This window comes from Sorex fumeus, unplaced genomic scaffold, assembly GCF_029834395.1.
Source record: "Sorex fumeus unplaced genomic scaffold, SorFum_2.1 ptg000013l, whole genome shotgun sequence".
NCBI lineage: Eukaryota > Metazoa > Chordata > Mammalia > Eulipotyphla > Soricidae > Sorex > Sorex fumeus.
Genome location: NW_026606070.1, coordinates 8,809,250 through 8,830,070, shown reverse-complemented (window position 1 = coordinate 8,830,070; position 20,821 = coordinate 8,809,250). Strand labels below are relative to the sequence as shown.

Here is a 20,821-nt window from a genome sequence, read left to right as displayed (position 1 = left end):
TACTCTAGGTACAATGTCAATAGAAAGTGAGCTGAGGAAATTATATTTTATTTATTATCTTAAGTATAGGCAACTCTGTAGTTGTTGGGCAAGGGAATACTTGAACTAAAATAATTTCCTTCACAATAGAGTAGGGGGAGAAATCACAATGGAAATACTAAATTACTAGTGAAAATTATTTGTGTACAGGTGATTCGCATAAAAGCCCTTCATCCAAGCTAAGTATTATTTCTTTTAATCAGCTCTAATTATGGCATATTACCATACAATGAATATAAGAATATAGACCTCGGATAAAAAGATAATACAAGGGTTAAAGTACTAGTTCTGCATGGAGTTCTGCATGGAGCCAACCTCTGCTTAACTCCCAGAACCGCTTGTGTTCCCCCAAGCACACCACAAGCAATACTTAGGGAGACCCAGGAGTAACCCTGAGTATCACTGGGTATGGCCTGAAAACCAAGTCTCACACACACACACACACACACACACACACACACACACTTTAACACAACACAAATGAAAACATAAACATTCCTTAGTCCTTGATGTGCCTTAAAAAATCATGTTCTTTTTAATCAAAAATTTCAGTGCTTACATATTATTTCAAAATCTCACTCTGGAACTAGCATGCATAGCTCTGATTATCTTAAATGTCTAACAAATTGACCTCAAACTCATAGAGCCCTTTAATCAAATAAAATAAAACAGACGTCACCATTTTTAACCTACTAAATGCAAACCAAAATGGTCTGTCTGCCTAGGGCTTATTTCAGGTTCAATCTGTATGTCTAGAAAAGATACAATGAAAGAGCTAAAGTAGATCTGTCACCATCTCCTAATAAATTACAGAAGTACTTACTCTCCAGCTTTATTCAAGGCAGGTGCAGGACAGAGCATTGAATTAAGATCCACACTCACTGGATGGACACCTAAATAATAAAATACCACTGAGTTAATACAGGGCTTTTTATTCCCATAGTTTCATTAATAGTATGTAAAGGACAGAGTTAAGTGTGAGTAGTTTAGCATGAAACATCAAAATGATATTCATCTAAGTAAGTGGAAAGAATAATAAAAAGTGGAGTACGTTCCTCATTGATATATACAGCATTTGTTAATTATAAATTACAATTTACAATTTCTCATTTAGACTAAGATTACATGCACTTTTAGATGCTATGAAATTATTTTTCCCCACCTTCAATTTTGCAAATAACATAAAATTTTAAGGGTAAAGGGTATCTATTTCAAAAGCAGAATTTTAAAGTTATGGAGAAAAAAAATGAGTAATTATTGAAAGCAAAAATAATTTTTTTCAAGTTTAATAAACGTTGTTACTGTTGTTGTTACTGTGTCTGGCATATCGAATACTCTCGGTAGCTTGCCGGGCTCTCCGAGAGGGGCGGAGGAATCGAACTCGGGTCGGCCATGTTGGCCTTTTGTAAGGCGAACACCCTACCCGCTGTGCTATCGCTCCAGCCATAATAAACATATCATGTTCACAATAAACAAATACATGCTATAAAGTTGAATGCTTAAGTAGCCCTTGTAATGCCATCTGGAAAAAAAGGATCTAAAGCAGTTTCCACAAACTTTTCTCATGGTGGTCCCCTCTGACCTTGTGTCCCATCCCCATTCTATAGGTTAGCTTCCTGGTCTCATTCTGTGGGCCCATGTTTATGCAACCTACGATCCCCTTGGAAAATTTGGGAAATTCCACATTTGTCAATATGGACCCTAACTGAGAAACATTAATAGAGACTATAAATAATAAAATAAATAATCCTAGAATGTGAATGATGAATATTAACTCTGACTCCATATATTTGATAATTTAGCTTTATAAACATCCTCATGTATCTAAACAGAAAAATGTTTATAAGAGCCAGAGAGAGAGTACAGTGGGTTAGGTAGGTGCTTGTCTTGCACACAGTCGAACCGGATTGGATTCCCAGGACTATGAATGGTCCCTCGCACCCCATTGGGAATGATCCTGAGCTCAAAGCCAAGAGTAAACCCTGAACACAGCCAGGAGTGGCCCAGAAATCAAAAGCAAAACAAAAATGTTTATATTATTTTGGTATAAATCAACTACTTTGCAAATTTTTATTATCAAATTTGTAATCTAAGTTAAAACTAATGCCTATTTGTTTTAATAATGGCTACTGAATAAAAATACCAATGGTATTGAATAAAAATAAAATTATTTGATCCCCTTCCATCATGGAAACTAGAAATAAAAAGTTTGTTGAAAGTATTGTCTTGCCTACTAAAATGATGATCTAAGTAGCAAAGAAAGGAATTAATATTTACCACGCTGAAATTCTTAGCACCTTATTCCATAAAAAATCATTCATATGTGCCCAAAGGTGTGCCAACAGGAGTATTTAGAAGCATCCAATAAACAGCAAAATTGTAGATGAAATTTTTGAAAAACAATTCTACCAGAAGTCACAAAATCATTAGGTTGAAAATAGTACGCTCAGATGCTTTGTTTGTTTTATTTGGGATCACACCTGAATGTGCTCAGAGTTACTCTCAGCTCTATGCTCAAGGATCACCCCTGGCAGTGCTAAGTGGTCCATATCTGGTGCTGGGAATTGAACCCAGTCTGGCTGCTTGCAAGGCAAGCATCTCAGAAACGGTATTATCTCTCTGGCATTATTATCTGCATTTCTGAAACTCAAACTGGTGGAGGAAAAAACCCTATGTCCATAAACATAACAATTATCAACAAACACTGATTGCTAGGCACTGGAAACATCACATATGCGTATGGCAAAAACTTATCTTTGAGAAACTCTGAAAAATTATCTGGAATTAAGATATAGATAACAGGTGACAAGCTAAGTCCGTATGCAGCAGAGTAGCTCAAGACTGTTAGGTTTCCAGACAAGAATGGCAAAATGTGGAAGTGGCCTCTAAAACAATCCATGAAGAACAGCCAGGAAAACTGGCCCAACTCTTAACTCTAACCATTATTAGCTCTGTTACAAGCAAGTTATTTGACTTTTCAGCCACAAGTTCATAGGTATAAGAAATTTATTTAGAACAGGGTCCAGCATTGATTGTTTGCACATATGTGACCACCATTAAATACTAATTATGAATGCCACTTTGTTATCATTGGATTTCATTTGATTGCAAAACTGAGATTAGCAAGTAGTGGGGAGGAGGAGATTGCCAAGAGTAAAGAGGTAAATTAGAGGTGAAATAAGGACAGAGGCGGAGAATCTGAGGCACTTCGATGGTGGTGAACGTGCAATAATTTTGTTTATTAAACCATAAAAAGCAATGCTACTGTAATCATTTACACAAACCTAAATTTAAAATCTGCTAACATAATTTTTTTAAATGGAACACTATGTCAAATAAACAGGCACAAAGTTTAACTTGAAATGGATTAAAACCATAGATGTTAGACCTAAATCCAGAAAACACAATCAAGTGACACTGACTTTAATAATATCTTCTGTGGTTCTTTCAATTCCATTAGCAAGAAAAACAATATTTAGGGGCTGGAGCACAGCAGATAGGGTGTTTGCCTTGCACGCAGCAGACCCAGGTTCAATTCCCAGCATCCCATATGGTCTCCCAAGCACTGCCAGGAGAGATTTCTGAGTGCATGAACCAGGAGTAACTCCTGTGCATCGCTGGGAGTGACCCAAAAAAGCAAAAAAAAAAATTTTTAAATGGGGTTATGTCAAACTGAAAAACTTCTGTGTTGTAAAAGAAACTATCACTAAAACAAAAATTAATCATACTGGTTGGAAGAAAATATTTATACATCATACTTTTGGAAAAGAGCTAATATTTAAGATACACAAAGCACTGGCCAATTCTACATAAAAAAAAACAAATAATCCTTAAGGTTGGAGAGATAGTATAATAGGTAGGATGCTTGCCTCTCATGTGGCCAACCCAACTTTAATCCCCGGCATCCCATACGGTCCTCTAACCACTGCCATGAGTAATTCCTGAGTGCAAAACCAGTAGTAAATCCTAGGATTTGCCAGATGTGGCCCAAAAATCAAATCAAAAACAAAGAAACTAAGACCCCCTCCATTAAAATATAAAAATAATACTGAATAAATACTTTTATTTTCCAAAGGAGAGATACAACTGGTCAACAGATAGATGAAAAACAGTTTCTTCCAACTGATTATCAGGGAAACACAAATCAAAATGACAGTGACAACAAACCCATGACAGTGACCTATATCCAAACACACACACACACACACACACACACACAAACAAAAGCAAACAAATAAATAAATAAACAAAACCCCAGAAACCACAAACACTAATGGGAATGTGTGGGGAAAAAAAGAGCTCTCATTCCCTGGTTGGCAGAAAGTAAACTGATCCAGCATTTTTTTTTTTTGCTTTTTTGGGTCACATCCAGGGATGCACAGGGGTTACTCCTGGCTCTGAACTCAGAAATTACCCCTGGAAGTGTTCATGGGACCATATGGAATGCTGGGAATTAAACCCGGGTTGGCTGAGTGCAAGGCAAATGCCCTACCCGCTGTGTTATTCCTCCAGCCTCCAAACTGATTCAGCTTTTTTTGAAAAAATAGTTTGAAGATTGCTCAACAAAATAAAAAAATCAAGCAATCACATTATTCAGCAATTCTTCTCTTTGGTATCTCCCCAACAATGCAAAAACACTAATTCAAAAAGATACATGCACAATTTTGTACATGGCATCATTATTTACAATAGCTGAGATCTGGAAACTGTCAGGCGGAGGACTCAAAGGGCCAGAGCACATGCACTGCATGCAGGTTCAATCCCTGGCATCACATGGTCCCCCAAACCCTGCTGAGTGATGATCCCCAAACACAGCACCAGGAATGCCTCCCAGTGGAGCACATCAGATGTGGCCTAAATAAATTAAAATATCAGGAAACATTTCAAGTGGACAAGGAGAAATGATTTGATAGATTGTGGTACATATACACAGTGGAATACTACTTGACTACCAAAAGATGAATTCTTGCTTTTTGCACAACATGGGTGGAACTTCAGGGCTTCATGCTAAGAGTAAGTCAGAAGTAAAAAAGACAAGTCCCAGATGATCTCTCTCACAGTTTGTGTATCAAGAAACAAAGTAAAAAAATTACAATATCCAATGAAAATAAACTGATCAAGTTTCTTTTTTCTTTTTGGTGGTAGGGGTAAGGGGAGGGAGTTAGGTCACACCTGGCAGTGCTCGGGGCTTACTCCTGGCTCTGTGCTCAGGAATCACACCTGGCAGGTCTCCTGGAAACATAGTGGTGCTGGGGATTGAACCTGAATGGGCTTCAGCCTCACTGAATGCAAAGGGCGAGCCCTATCCACTATACCATCCCTCTAGCCCTACAACCCCACAGACTTAGAACAGAGCTGAGGCACCGGAAGGGAGGTGGGCTAAAGTGGATGGACGCAAGAGGCTTATGAATTATTGTGGATGGTCACTAGCGCTCTGATGTTCTATGGTAATCACCTCACAATTTATTACATATCTACAAAATAAAACATATCTATAAAAGTAAACATTTCATACAGCCATAAACTAATTTTGCCTTAATAAACTGATAATTTAAAATACATACAGCAATTGTTTTCAATTAGAGAAGACATTGGATACCGAAATGAGGTACGGATATTAAATCAATATTAAAATTAGGGAGAACCTACTCATTGTGTATGTTTCATTTATAGTTAAAGTACAGAGGATGCTGTCACTTCGACTTCCCAAGATGAATCCTCTTCCGTTTAAAAGGATTTTAAATTCCTCTAGGAGTAAAAATATATAAAATAAAACATATTTAATCACTATTTTACAAAACAAGATATCAAAGACATAACCTGACAGTTCCAAAACGCATTCTCCATTTATTTAGCCAACTTATAACCATGAAAACATGGTTGTATTTCCAACTCTATTTTCTTATACTCTATAGGAAAATGAGATTATTCAAATAAAATTTCTACTAATAGTGACCAAGACACAAGAACTGAAGCATAACAGTCACTCCCAGACAGCCGTTCAAGTCACTTCACTCCTGAGCTAGCAAATAATAAACACTGGACAGGTCACCAAACTAAGGAGCTTCCAACTGTCCCAATAGCACTATTTATATAATCAAATCAAAGATTTCATATTTTATTTTACTTGTCACGGGAAAGGTCTCAGACTTGAACTAAATATACAAAAGATTCTAAAAGCCTGTCACACAATATGTTCATTATTTAAAATAACACTCCAATCCTAAAAATTTGAATTTAAAATAGAAATATTTCAAGGAATTATTTAAAAATTCTTACAGAGAGGATGCCAAAAAAAGTTAATTTTACTATTCTCTTTCCAGCATGCATTTCAAATCATGTATTTTAACCTAAAAAATGTATACGTATATACACAAATTTTTCTCATGGTATCTTAAAATTTCAACTACTTACCCCCGACACAAACACTTGAAGGTCGTAGTTCCAGGATTTCAGTGCATGACTGAGTTAATATCTACAAAAAAAAAAAAGAGATGACCAAGATGTACAACTAAATTACACATGTGAAGTGAATTGTAAGATTACTATTAATCTTGGGATTCCTCCTTTTAGCTCGGTAGATAAAGGAGAAAAAATCTAATAATATAACACATACCAAGTTCTCAGAAAACTTTTTGTGTTATAATTCAGCATATAACCTGAGGTTTATGGTTCTTAAAATCAGCATATAACCTGATTCTTTCTGTAAGAATCCATATTTGATTAGGATGAATACAGATTAGGTCCAGTGGCTTTGCTTATGAGAGGATAATGAAACTTCTAATAGCCATAAAATCAAAGCTAACCTTCCCGATTAGGCAGAGATAGGACAGCAAATCAGATCTCCTATTTATGCCATGCTAAATGCTATGCTCCTGGGCTAATTTAATGTTTTCTATTACGAGGTCCAATATAATAGAAACAAACATTGTATTTGACCATGGCATTTCTATTGGATTTCTCAGTCTCAGTTCTCCTGGATACTAAATATCCTTCTATGCCCAACCATCTGCAGAACACAGGCTCCTTGTATGAGTCGAACTCCGCTCTCAAAAGCAAAGTCTCTGTGTTCCAGCATTCCCAGAGCACAGACACAGAAAGATTCTGAGAAACAGAATCCTCATACAAGGAACGGTCTGCCAGTGAAAAGCAACGATGATGAGACATGCTTCTCTTAATGGACACAACAATTCCGTCTTTATTTTCAGAACTGTTCTGCACTACATTATCAAAAGTCAGACAAATTCCAGAGGATCTCTGTATGACATTCTTCTCCCAACAGAAGTTGAAGACAGATAGCTGGTGCATACTGGTTCCCACCATCTTCTGCTCATAACCAGGGCAAGAAGGAAGGACTGTAGCAGGAAGTCAAAATGCTTCCCGTACTTTAATAAAAGTGGAAATGCACATTTCCAGGCCCTCAAATCAGTTGTGCCAGATTACAAGGTTCTTGTGGTGGAATATGTATCTTTGAAAGGGCTGAGTAGCATCAATAGTATTTTTAAGCCATTTCCTAGTGGAACAACCTTTTATATAGTGATTGCAGCTTTTAGGAATAGGAAATGAATCTCATGGTGTTTTTAACCTGATAAATTCCTGATGATGTCTACTTAAGTTCAGAAACATCTCCCAAAGATCACAGAGACAACCAAAAACCTTTCAGCACCCAATTACTTTTTTTGTGGTCTGCTATTTTATCTCCGAAAATCAACACTAACTCCTCTGAGGCGTGAGAACCATTGAAAACTCGTGGAACAATTGAGAATTGAAGAGACTTGGCAGAGAGGAATGAGCTGCTTCGAAAGGCAGTTTTCAAAATTGCTAACATCTTTAAATAGATTGACATATTTCAGATTTCAAAAGTCTGAAGGGAACAAGATAGAAAAGTTTTACTATAGCAACGTGGATGGAACTAAAAAGGTTTCAGGAGCTGGAGTGACAGCACGGCACGTAGGGCGTTTGCCTTGCATGTGGCAACCCGGGTTCAATTCCCAGCATCCCATAGGGTCCCCTGAGCACTGCCAGGAGTAATTCCTCAGTACAGAGCCAGGAGTAACCCCTGAGAACCGCCAGGTGTGACCCAAAAAGCAAAAAAATAAAATAAAATAAAAAGGTTTTAACTCAGCAACAACAAAATGGGCATCACTGCTGTAGCTTTGGCCTGTAGCACTATAGCACTGTCCTCCTGTTGTTCATCAATTTGCTCGAGCAGTCGCCAGTAACGTCTTCACTGTGAGACTTGTTACTGTGTTTGGCATATCGAATACGTCACAGGGAGCTTGCCAGGCTCTACCTTGCGGGAGTGATACTCTCGGTAGCTTGCCAGGCTCTCCAAGGTGGAGAAATCCAACCCAGGTCCCCGGGTCAGTCACGTGCAAGGCAAACGTCCTACCCACTGTGCTCCAGCCCAGCTTCGGCCTATCTGAAATAAATGTGAGACACGGAGCCAGGAAAACAGAAAGTCAAAGAAAAACACAAAACCCCCCAACCCTGTGTGGTCTGCCAACAACTCCGAAGGAATTTATTTCAAAACAGAGCCTATTAAGGAAGTGAATTACTTCTTCCAGTTGCAATCTCTTTGTTTTATTAGTCACACCTCCATCAAAAATGCTCTAAAATGTTTTAAGCATTTAGGAAATTTAAGAGCCCTAAATATTGAATCTGTTGGGAATGGAAATCATTTTACCTGTTCTTTAGAATAAAGTAAATCAAGAAATTAAAGGAACCAGAGGTAGTGGAGAGGGGGAGGTGCTTGTCTTGCTCAGGGCTGACCAGGGTTCCATTCCCCACACCCAATAGGTCCCCCAAGTCACCAGAAGTGAGCCCTGAGCACTGCTGGGTGCAACACAAAAACAAAAGCATCGCAAAATTTAAAAGGAGAGGGGAAAAAGAAGTTAAAAAGAGATTTCCCAAAGGCCATGTCAGCTGCATCCTATAACAACCAGTATGAATTTCTGATACTATTTTTCTCCATCTCACCAATAATAACCACAATTAAATCATCCCTCAAAATACTGAAGACAATTGTGTGTTAACTCTCTTTTAATGTAATGCAATCAATCAAGACAGTTTGAAAATGATAGTTCCAACTGCAAGATCAAATGATCTACTTTACAGATTTTTCTTCATATTGTAGAAAAAACACTTTCAATGACCTTTGAAGATACATATCAGTGAAGCAAGTCTCTATTTATTCCCTGTATGATATTTCTATTTTAAAGAAAACATTCAGGTTGATTCAAATGTATGTTCTACTCAAGTCAGAGTTTGAAGAAATCATGTTACGTTAAGCAGAGATTAAGAATAGCTGAAGATTAGTTATATTTTGTAGTCAATCTTATTTCTACTTAATGATAGCACTGTGCACTGGCCTCCCATTGTACACTGATTTGCTCGAGTGGGCCCAGTAACGTCTCCATTGTGAAACTTGTTTTTACTGTGTTTGGCATATCGAGTACGTCATGGGTAGCTTGCCAGGCTTTGCCATGCGGGCAAGATACTCTCAGTAGCTTGCCGGGCTCTCTGAGAGGGGCAGAGGAATCAAACCCTGGTCAGCCGGGCTGGCCTCATGCAAGGCAAACGCCCTACCTGCTTGCTATTGCTCCAGCCCCTATTTAATAATAAGTTAGTGTAGTATGCATACTTAACTATTTTTTTGTTATTGTTTCTTGTTTGCAGGGGATTGAACCTGGGTTGGACTCATGCAATTCAAGAGTACTAATCCTCTGACCCAATGTCATTCATTCCTTATGTTCAACATATGTGAATGTGAATATTTAGTGACATAAAAATATGCCACAAAAGTTTCACTCTTATTTGCTGGAGATTTTAAAGATTGATTATAAATTCACAATGCCTTTTAATTAGTTAAAAGTTTAAATTACATTTTGATAGACAATCATTATGTTCCATAAACTGTGCTATGAATGCTATCTAAAAATATACTTCCCATCTTGTATATATACTATCTTATCCCCATTTTATAGATAGAGTAGAAAACTATCAATACCCAAATTCTTCAAGCCACCTGCCTCTTGTTTTTATATTTTACTGTTTTCTTAATGTATGACTGCTTTTTGTCTTCTATTTGTTTTGATCAGATAAAAACTACTTGTACTTTTAACTTTTTTGCACAATCCAGAACAGAAAAGAACAGACGACTTAGTAGAAAAACAATCTATTGGCGATTCCAACTCTGCTTTGGGAACACCGCAATCACTGGGAAAACTAAAATCAGGCTGTTTAGAAAAAATAAGTTGTTGTTTGATGACCGAGCACATTTCTTAATCAAAATAATGATGTCAATGGTCACCAGGTTTCATGGTTCAAAAACTCAAGAACTTGCCTGAATCCTGGGAACTCAAAAGGACACTCAGAAACAGACAGAAGTTGGAGGGACAAGGGAATGATTTGTTCCATTTTTTTCCTCTATTATTTTGGATATGGAATGATTTTTGGCAAACTTTTGCTGTAATATAAGTTCATCTTTGTCCCTACTCCCTGATAGGCCACCAAGGTGCTAAATTCAAGTAGAGGATCCCAAATACTTTCGGCATCCACAATGCCTACTTTCCCAAATTTCAACTTCAAGATTGATATATTCTTATTTCATTCTCCTGCACTGTTTTGTCCTGCACTGTCCTCCCGTTGTTCATTGATTTGCTTGAGCAGGCACCAGTAATGTCTCACAACAAATTGTGAGACTTGTTGTTACTGTTGTTGGTATATCTAATATGTCACAGGGAGCTTGTCAGGCTTTGCCATGCGAGCGAGATACTCTCGGTAGCTTGCCGGGCTCTCCGAGAGGGGTGGAGGAATCAAACCTAGGTCAGCCGCATACAAGGCAAACGCCCTACCCGCTGTGCTATCGCTCTAGCCCTGAAACTGTTTTCTAGTACAGAATTAAAACAATGAAAAATGAAGACTTCCTACACACCTACCAAGAGTCATTTCTCAGTACTACATATATTTATATATATGTAATATATATGTATATATATATATATCTTCCCTGTAACCTCATCTCAATGAATCTCCATAGTAACACTCACCATGCTTTCTCATTATCAAATTTTCCCATCTTATTTAAAATGCATGTGTCCTTATTCTACGACTTCCCTCACTTTTAGGAGGTGAGAAGGGTCCTCCCAAGAAGTACTCAGAGGGGGGTTGGAGCGATAGCACAGTGGGTAGGGCGTTTGCCTTGCACACGGCTGACCCGGGTTTGATACCCAGCACCACCAGGGGTAATTTCTGTGTGCAGAGCCAGGAGTGACCCTGAGCATTGCCGGGTGTGATCCAAGAAACAAAAAGAAGAAGAAAGAAGAAAGAAGAAGGAAGAAGAAGAAGAAGAAGAAGAAGAAGAAGAAGAAGAAGAAGAAGAAGAAGAAGAAGAAGAAGAAGAAGAAAAGAAGGAAGAAGAAGGAAGAAGAAGAAGAAGAAGAAGAAGAAGAAGAAGAAGAAGAAGAAGAAGAAGAAGAAGAAGAAGAAGAAGAAGGAAGAAGAAGGAAGAAGAAGAAGAAGAAGAAGAAGAAGAAGAAAAAGAAGAAGAAGAAAAAGAAGGAAGAAGAAGGAAGAAGAAGAAGAAGAAGAAGAAGAAGAAGAAGAAGAAAAAGAAGGAAGAAGAAGGAAGAAGAAGAAGAAGAAGAAGAAGAAGAAGAAGAAGAAGAAGAAGAAGAAGAAGAAGAAGAAGAAGAAGAAGAAGAAGAAGAAGAAGAAGAAGAAGAAGAAGAAGAAGAAGAAGAAGAAGAAGAAGAAGAAGAAGAAGAAGAAGAAGAAGAAGAAGAAGAAAAACAACAACAACAACAACTCAGGGATTCTGGTAACTACTTGTGGCACTACTTGTCCAACATGGCAAATAGTTCACTGCTGAGATCCAAGGATGTGGTTCAACTCAGGCCCCTGCAGTGCCAGGAGCCACCAGGGTCACCCACCCCAGCAGTATTTAGAGACTACCAGGGTCCCACCTGGCAAGGCTCCAGAGGCCATGTGCTGCCAGAGATCAAACTAGGTTGGGTGATGAACTAGCATGCTCCCTAACCACTGCACTATCTCCCAACCCCTGTGATTTCACTCTTGTGTGAAAACAAGCAAGCAAACGAAAAACAAACTCTTAGACACCGAGAACAGATTTGTGGTTACCAGAAAGGGTGTGTACAAAAGGAGGAAAGGGAATAAGTTGTATGATAGTGAACAGAATCTAGACTCTAAGGAGTGAACATGACAAGTTAGAGCACACAGTAAAGTTGACCTGCCTGAAACCACAGTTTACATGATTTCAGAATCATGTAACTGAACCATGCAGATAACTTACAAGCACTTAACTGACAGAAGCTTCTAATTTCCATAACATATCGATTAGAAAGATATCAGGATAATAATAAAGTTTTTCAAAGAAAACTTTTTTTCTGACTTATTGAACAGCTTATGCATTCATTCCCAATTTGGAAGGTTCTAAGTTTAAATTTCAGCACCACTTCTACAACTCTACATGAAACTTTGTGAGCTAGACCCATGCACCAAATAAACAACTTAAGTCACTTGAGATGTTTCTTCTCATGCTTTTTTTCATTTTTGTTTTTTACCTTTCAAAATTCATATATGATTTTCTTTCTCCCACTTTTAAACAGTTCTGCCAAACATATATATGCATATATATACATATATATATATATATATTTCCCCTAAGAGGGGACACTTCGATAGAAACAAATTATAATTTGTAACCACATATTTTAGTTGAGTTCATTTCTAAAAATGCTTGGAGCTACAACAACATCAGTTGCTCAATATCAAGCACACTGCACTGGCCTATTTCTAAATATGGATTTTCTGCTCTTCACAAGCAAGCAAGTAGCATAAGCACCAGTAACAAATTACTAAACAAACTCATGCCCCAAGAAGACAAGGGATGAACCTAAGTTACAATAGTTGCCTTTTACTGTCCTCTTCAAACTTTCTCCAACTGCAGTGTTCAAAACAAATCATATTAGCAGGACTTCTTTTTTAACTACAACATCAAAATATATGAAAATGGGTTACGACTTGAAACATGCTTTTCTACCTATGCTTTTTCTTTTTTCTCGTGGTCAGCACAAATTCCATATAACTATTTAATACTTTCTTTAAAAAGGAATAGTTTCCATAAAAAGTGCATTGAATTATGAATTGTAGTGATAAATATACTACTTTTTTCAGAATCTAAAAGAAACTGCATTGAAATTGTGTACATGGAAAAACCATCGCTAACAGAATTGTTAGTCACAGAACCTCAATTGTTAAAGAAATGTTTTACAAATAATTTAAAATTTTAGAAATTTCTTAGAAAGAAATTGAGACCCAATACGGTTTCTACTGGGCCACAGCCATAGCACAGCGGGTAGGGCATTTGCCTTGCACGCGGCCGACCCAAGTTCAATTCCCAAGTTCGATTCCTCCGCCCCTCTTGGAGAGACCAGCAAGCTACCAACAGTATCTACCAGCACAGCGAAGTCTGGCAAACTACCCATGATGTATTTGATATGCCAAACACAGTAACAACAAGTCTCACAATGTTACTGGGCCCGCTCAAGCAAACTCATGAACAACGGGAGGACAGTGACAGCGACAGTGTTTTCTACCGATGCATATGAAAATAGATCTATTAAACATTCCAATTCTATTTTATTCAATTTTATTTTTCAGAACTCTGTAATGGCAAGCAAAATATTTACCTCTGCACAATGAAGCCACAGACTCATGGGATCATTTAAGACCTTAAACATGTGACACATTTACTTCAGCCCGTTGGGTAATATTCTAAGCCCGTTTACTATTTTCACAAAACAAAAACATATGCCTAAAAACTGTGAACTTAAAGAAGCCAGGTACCAGATTCATCTTTATAACTCAATACCCAGAAAATAAATCTTGAAAACAGTATTCAATTAATGCTTCTAAATACATTAGAGATGAAACTAATAAATTTATCCACATATTTACCCACTAAAATTTTACAACAGGTACATTTAGTCATAAAATTTAACCACTTTTCCACTTTTTCCTTGCCCTACTTTATTGAATTTACTTTTAAGAAAAAGTGAGCCTCTAATGGTCACCTCCTTCTGCAAACCAACAGATTAAGATTAACAAACATTTGGCACTTAAATTTGCCTATGCAATCCAATGTTATCAGCTTTCTTACAAAGCATCACAAGAGTTTATAATTGAATTATTGATTTAATTTGTATTTGATTTCCTTAAACCAAAATCCCAAGCAAGTAAGAAAAAAGCAAAAACAATGTGTTATCAAATAAAATTGGAAAAATACAAATAGAGCACTGAATAATAGATGATAAAATTATAAATTTTTGAAAATAAAGTTAAATTTTTTATTTTTAATTAAAATAGAAATTAAATTTAACAAAGAAAACTTTCTATTTGTATTATTGATACCTTGAATTTAGAATGAAGGGTCTTAGAGGTTATTATCAAAATTATTTTAAATTTATTTGAATACAAGAACTAAAATAGTTAATTTTTTCCCTACTCAGAACATCTTTTTATTCTTATATATCTATGAAAAGTATATTTTTTTCTGAAGGGAAGATTCTTTTCTGTTCTATACAGTCTCACTGAGGCTAGTCATCCCGGTATCTCCCTCTCCATCTTCTTCTCAATCCCTTGTCATGAAGTTGGGTATACACAGGTTACCCAAACAATACTGACAATGCGATTGGTACAGACACAGTTAACTCATCTGAGTCTTAGTCCTTCTATGGAATCCAGTATGTTGATATCATGAAACAATGATTCTCTCTTTGCAATGCGCTTTCTAACTGAGAACCACAAGAGCCTGAATCCTTTGACAATCAACTTTATTGGACACTTAACCAAGCAAGGAGAGGATGAATCAAATTGAATCTCAGGGAAAATAAATTCAGAGAAAAAAAAACCCTATAAATAGGAATTGATTCTGGAACACACCATTCTAAAACCTAGTGACCCTCATTTGAAACCAAAAGCTTTACTGTGGTAAAGGACAAATAAGAAGAAATCAATTCAAAATGAAATATTTCATGGTTTAAAAAGTTGTATTGAGGGGACGGAGCAATAGTGCAACAGGTAGGGCATTTGCCTTGCATGCGGTCGACCTGGGTTCAATCCCCGGCATCCCATATGGTCCCCCAAGCACTGCCAGGAGTAATTCCTGAGTACAAAGCCAGGAGCATCGCTGAGTGTGACTAAAAAAGCAAAAAAAAATCATAAAACGTTGTGTTGAGAGTGGCACACTTGGAAGGGGCCCAAGTTGTTCAAAGACCACCTAGAAAGACAGTGGTGGTACTAGGGGGTCAAGCAGTACTGGGGATGGAACTCAGTGCCCTCCACATGCGAGGCATGTGCTCTATCACTGGAACTACATCCTCAGTCCTAAAAAAAATTAGAACAAAGTTTCCAGTACTGACCATAACTATATGATAAAATTATCTCACAAAAACTTGAATACATATTATTTATTCATTAGTAATTACAAATTAAGTAATAACTATCCACCCAACATTGCATTAGGCAAGAGGGTGAAAACAGGAGGAAGGAATATGGCCCCAAACTTACCAATATTAATCTGAAAGACTTTTATCATGAAAAATCTCATCTATGTTCTCACACACACAAAAAAAATCTTTCAATAAATAGAAACCTAGAATAATCTGATTTGTAGTGAACCTCATATTCTAAAATGTCCTCTTTAAAAGGAACCTCAGAGACTGATTTCCAATTCTGAGTAAGTCTTATTAGCATGTGATTTTTTTTCAATGACTACATCTTAATAGTAACCTCATATTTAGATTTTTCATCAGAACATTATTTTATAGTTTTCCACATTTATAACAGAGTCTGCTAAAATCATTTAAGCTAAAATATTATCAGAGTGTTTATTAGATACCCTCTGCATAAAATGATACGCCACCAGAAAAAAATGATTTTGCAACGTCTTCTCAATCCCATGAAATACAGTTTATATAGCTTTCTTAGATACTTTTAAAAACAATAGACTAAAAAAGAAATTCCCTCCAAAAGTAAAATAAAGCTGTATTTCCAATAAAAAATAGTTACTTTTTGAAGTGTAGATTATACCTTTTTCCCTTTATAAACAAACTATTAGTTTTATTTAAATTTCCTACACGTATGAGTGATCATTCCCTTCCCGTTTACTTAGAAACTCTAGCATGAACTGCTGTCACCTAGAATGCAGTGTTCTTAATTCTTTTGGAACAAGGTTATTTATAAAACCAGCTTCACAACTGATTCATCTCTTCTGCTTAATACTTTCTGAAGCGCTCTATGTCAAAAAAAAAAGAAGAAGAAGAAAGAAAGAAAAGAAAGAAGAAAAGTGGGAATTAATTCCACAGAGTAAACATCTCATGGTCTTGCTTTTAGAAAAACAGGAGAGAGGTGGGTTTTCCACTGAACATTTTTATTTTTATTTTCTTCACATCATTCAAGAGTCTGTGGTTTGTTTTATTTATAATTTAATGTGTTTTTTTCCCACAGAACATTATGAGCTGTTGTACTAAAACCCACGTGAATGCACATGACAGTCTGACCCAGACTATTTCGAATAAAATTTTATTTTTAAATGAAAGATCTTACTATCACCTCTCCAAGAAAGTCAAAAACAGAACTGGTTAACATTCCAAGACCTTAAAGATAATATAAAAGAGGAAATCAAAAGAATTATATCCATGTGTCTGTGAGCAATGAAAGGTTAGAATGAGCAATGGGAAGAATTATGAATCAATTCTGAAGTTTTCTATTATTTCATTCACAACACCTTTACTTTCCTAAGAGACATTCCCCCTACCATTGTTTTTTACCAGGCTCAGTTCATTTTCCCCCTCAGGCCTTTAATCCCTCTGTTAACACTCAGTCACTGTCACTGTCCTCCCGTTGTTCATCGATTTTCTCGAGCGGGCCCCAGTAACGTCTCCAGTGTGAGACTTTGTTGTTACTGTGTTTGGCATATCAAATACGAGGACTCAATATAACGACAGTTTTTACTCCCTCTGCTTCTAACTATTCTTATTAAGGGGTGAAGGGATATGCAAATTACATTTGACTTTCCTCTCATCCCTTAATTTTATATCCAATAAGCTCTCAAGAACTTTTTCCTTTTTTTTTTCTTGGGGGGGTCGATTTTTTAATCAAACTATTACCTTTATATTTCCTATCAAATATAAAATTTCATTGCCATCATGATAGTCTTAACTATTAATAATTATTTTCCTGAACCCGGTTTAGCAAGAGTCGTAAGAAGCCAGTTAGATACCGAAAAATGTTGATGCAAACCTTTATTCAAAAAAACAACAGCAAAAAGAGGAACTACTTCAGAAGGTGTTTTTCCTTCTTCCCAGTATAATTGTAAAAAATAAATGAATATTCCCAAACAGAATAAAATTATATTTAAAAAGCAATCCACTGATTACAGCATCAATTTTCTCTACCTTACGCTTTATATATCCATTTTCCTATATTTTAAAAAGTACATCTCACACTTATGAGCATTTCAAATCCAGCTTGTAGTTTGTAGTTCTTCTAAAAACTTTGTAGTTTTTTAATAAAAACAAAACACAATGATACATATGTATATATAATCCCAAATATATACGAATCTCATACTCTGCATGTACATATGAGATTCAGTGATAGAAATGAAATTTCATGCTTTTTTCTGAAAAGTTCCAAAAGTTTTGAGGGGAAAGCCTACATGGTACTAAAACATGTTTTTTTTTTTCAACAAATCTCACTCTGTCATTGAAGATCATATTTAAGCAGAAATTTTAAGTGCCAGAACCAAATGTCAGAACAAACTGTGGTTTGGTTTTATTTTCCCCTTCCAGTAAGTACCTAAAGATTACAGGAACGCTTTGGAGTAGAAAATATATATTACTCACTTCCTTTTAGGATGGTGTTTACCAAAATATCATAAATACTTAATAGCAACTGTTCCTAGTGCTTCTAGCAAAAGTTGTAAAATGCAACATAAACCTCAGCTGTGAAAACCCAGGAGTTTTGCTTTGCAGTTGATCACTCCATTTCCACATACCCTGTTAGGAGAGCCCAGAATCTAATGATCACAGGAGACAAGCAACTCTGAATTCCAAACAGAAATATTATGAACGCCAGCGAAACTATGAATCATTAGAATGGAAAGAACAACAGCAGTCAAATACCCAGGCTGCTTGACCTCACCTGATAGCTAAGAAGCACCACAATTGGCAGAGGAAGCGATAACACATTCTAAACCTAGTTTTTCTTTTACAGTTCATTCACAAAGCTTTCAAAATAGCAAGATGGCAAGGCATGCTACAGGCAAAGGTGGGTACACTGAAGACTATTTCTGAAAAGCATAAGCTGGAAATCATGCACCCAGTCCCACACAGCAAGATTTGCAAGAATTAGTACCAAATGTCGTTTATAAACAAAATCCAGTCCCCCAGGTAAGGCGGAAGGCTGTGTTCTTCAAGGTAATGAACCAGGTGGCAAAACAAAACTGACTTGACCAGAATTTAAAGCTTATCTAAAATTATAAGGCATTCCTGCAGACAGCCCTAAAACCACCAGAAAAATACTCACAGAATTAATTATTCCTTTAAGGGCTTGAAATCCACCTTTGACAGGGAAAACTTGTTCCTTAGAATCAGCAATTCTTTCAAGCTTCAAGAAAAGGAGAAAATTGGGAGGTGTGATTGAGGAATATACTTAACATACTTCATATATACCAACATACACAATATATTCATCATGTACTTCATAAGTTTCAACTATGTTCTTCTGTAAAATTATACTACAGGGTTAATTTCTCAGTGTAGTCATTCAGGAAAAGAGGGTGATCATACTAGTGATCTCAAGTTTCTACTTCAAAATAATCCAGCTCTCTAGGAGATACAACGCTTAATCAAATATTAAGGTAGGATCACTGTGTAATGGGGGAAAGTATAACGTACAAACCCTCAAACTTCACGGAAAAAAATGGGTTTTGACAAGGAAATGACTAAAGAATCCTGCTAAACAGATAATCCAAATCCTTGCACGCCAAAGCGTTGTGTTGTAAGTCAAACTAAAACATCTAAAAAAGACTGCTGCAATAATCTTCTTAAAGACAATTACTCATACTACTCAAAAAACACATATTTTTTATCCTACACACACACACACACACAGCTGTGCTCAGGGTTTTCTATCGCACTCAGTGGTAACTCCAGGTGGAGCTCAGGGGACCATATGGGATGCCAGGGATCACACCCAGATTGACCCTCTGTAAAGCAAGTGCCTCATTTGGTTTGGCCTCATACAGTCATTTTTTTCCTTTATTAGTGAAACACCATGAGGTACAGTTGTAGACTTACAAGTTGTTGTGCTTGGGTTTCAGTTACGCAATGACCGAGTACCCATCCCACCACCAGTGCCCATTCTCCACCCCCACCAATCCCAGTATTCCTCCCACCCCCCATCCCCCATCCCACCCTGCCTCTGTGTCAGGGCACTCCCTTTTGTTCTATCTCTCCTTTTGGGTGCTGTGGTCTGCAGAATAGACATTGGGTGGCAATCATGTTCGGTCTATAGACTACTTTCAGCATGCATCTCCCATACTGGGCAGATCTTCCCAGCACCCTTTATTTGCTGCTCCCTTTTCTATCTGAGCTGCCTCTACCCCTAGAGTGTGCGGCTGGCCTCTAAGCCATGGAGTGAACAACCTGGTATTTATCACAGCTGTTCTCCGGTTGTTAGTCTCTTATTTTGTTACTTTATGTTACCCAGATAAATGCAATCTTTCTATGTCTGTCCCTCTCTTTCTGACTCATTTCGCTTAGCATGATATTTTCCATGTAGCACCACTTGTATGTAAATTTCATGATTTCATTTTTTCTAACTGCTACATAGTACTCCATTGTGTAGATGTATCAAAGTTTCTTTAGCCAGTCATCGGTTCTCGGGCACTCAGGTTTTTTCCATATTCTAGCTATTGTAAACAGTCATTTTTACAGTCATTTTTATAGAAAATCTTTAACTTGTCAGTAGGGTTCTAATGCTAATCATTTAAAAAAAATCTTATAAATTCCTTAAGATAATTATGTAATATGAACCAAGTCTGAAGATTTCCTATACTCACCTGATCTTGTTCAAAGTCAAGGACACCAACACAATATACTCTAGCCCCAAGTGACCTTGATAATTTTGCCTATAGAACAAGAGGGCAGGTGGGATGGAAGGAGAGAGAAGGAAGAGGATGGTGAATTACTCACATAGCAAGCTTCACATTCAGAGACACACAGTAAAGAACAATGGGGTGTAAAGAACCGTTTCAGATCAATACTCACCTCTTTCTCTGCATATTGCGGCACCAGACCTTCCAATTTACCATCTGTCAGGGCAATTAAGATACTGGAGGTTTTTGAGCCTCCTGCTTTCTGAATTTGTTCATTTGCCTGGATACAAAAAAATAATTATCCTATGAACAATTTGATCGTAATGTTTAACCAAAATGCTACATCGAACTTAAATTTTCAAGTATGACAAGATCAAAGTATTAGAGACTGACTTTTAAAATAGAGTATTTGGGGCTGGAGCGATAGCACAGAGGGGAGGGCAGTTGCCTCGCACACTGCCGACCCGGGTTCGATTCCCAGCATCCCATAGGCTCCCCAGGAGTAATTCCTGAGTGCAAAGCCCCTGTGTAACCCCTGTGCACCTCCGGGTGTGACCCCAAAAGCAAAATAAATAAAATTTTTTAAAAATAAATAAA

At 37.0% G+C, this 20,821-nt stretch overlaps 1 protein-coding gene across 2 annotated transcripts in view; it reads right to left on the bottom strand.

The window, feature by feature from the left end:
* ANTXR2 (ANTXR cell adhesion molecule 2) overlaps nucleotides 1-20,821 on the bottom strand; it is a 145,201-nt gene that overhangs the window by 101,935 nt on the left and 22,445 nt on the right. For both annotated transcript variants that reach the window (XM_056111411.1, XM_056111412.1), the window contains exons 5-10: nucleotides 20,397-20,504; nucleotides 20,189-20,257; nucleotides 18,652-18,732; nucleotides 6,454-6,514; nucleotides 5,689-5,787; nucleotides 863-932 (exon numbers count right to left, since the gene is read on the bottom strand). In XM_056111411.1, the coding sequence (XP_055967386.1) occupies nucleotides 863-932; nucleotides 5,689-5,787; nucleotides 6,454-6,514; nucleotides 18,652-18,732; nucleotides 20,189-20,257; nucleotides 20,397-20,504 (488 nt within the window). The remainder of the gene's footprint in view (nucleotides 1-862; nucleotides 933-5,688; nucleotides 5,788-6,453; nucleotides 6,515-18,651; nucleotides 18,733-20,188; nucleotides 20,258-20,396; nucleotides 20,505-20,821) is intronic.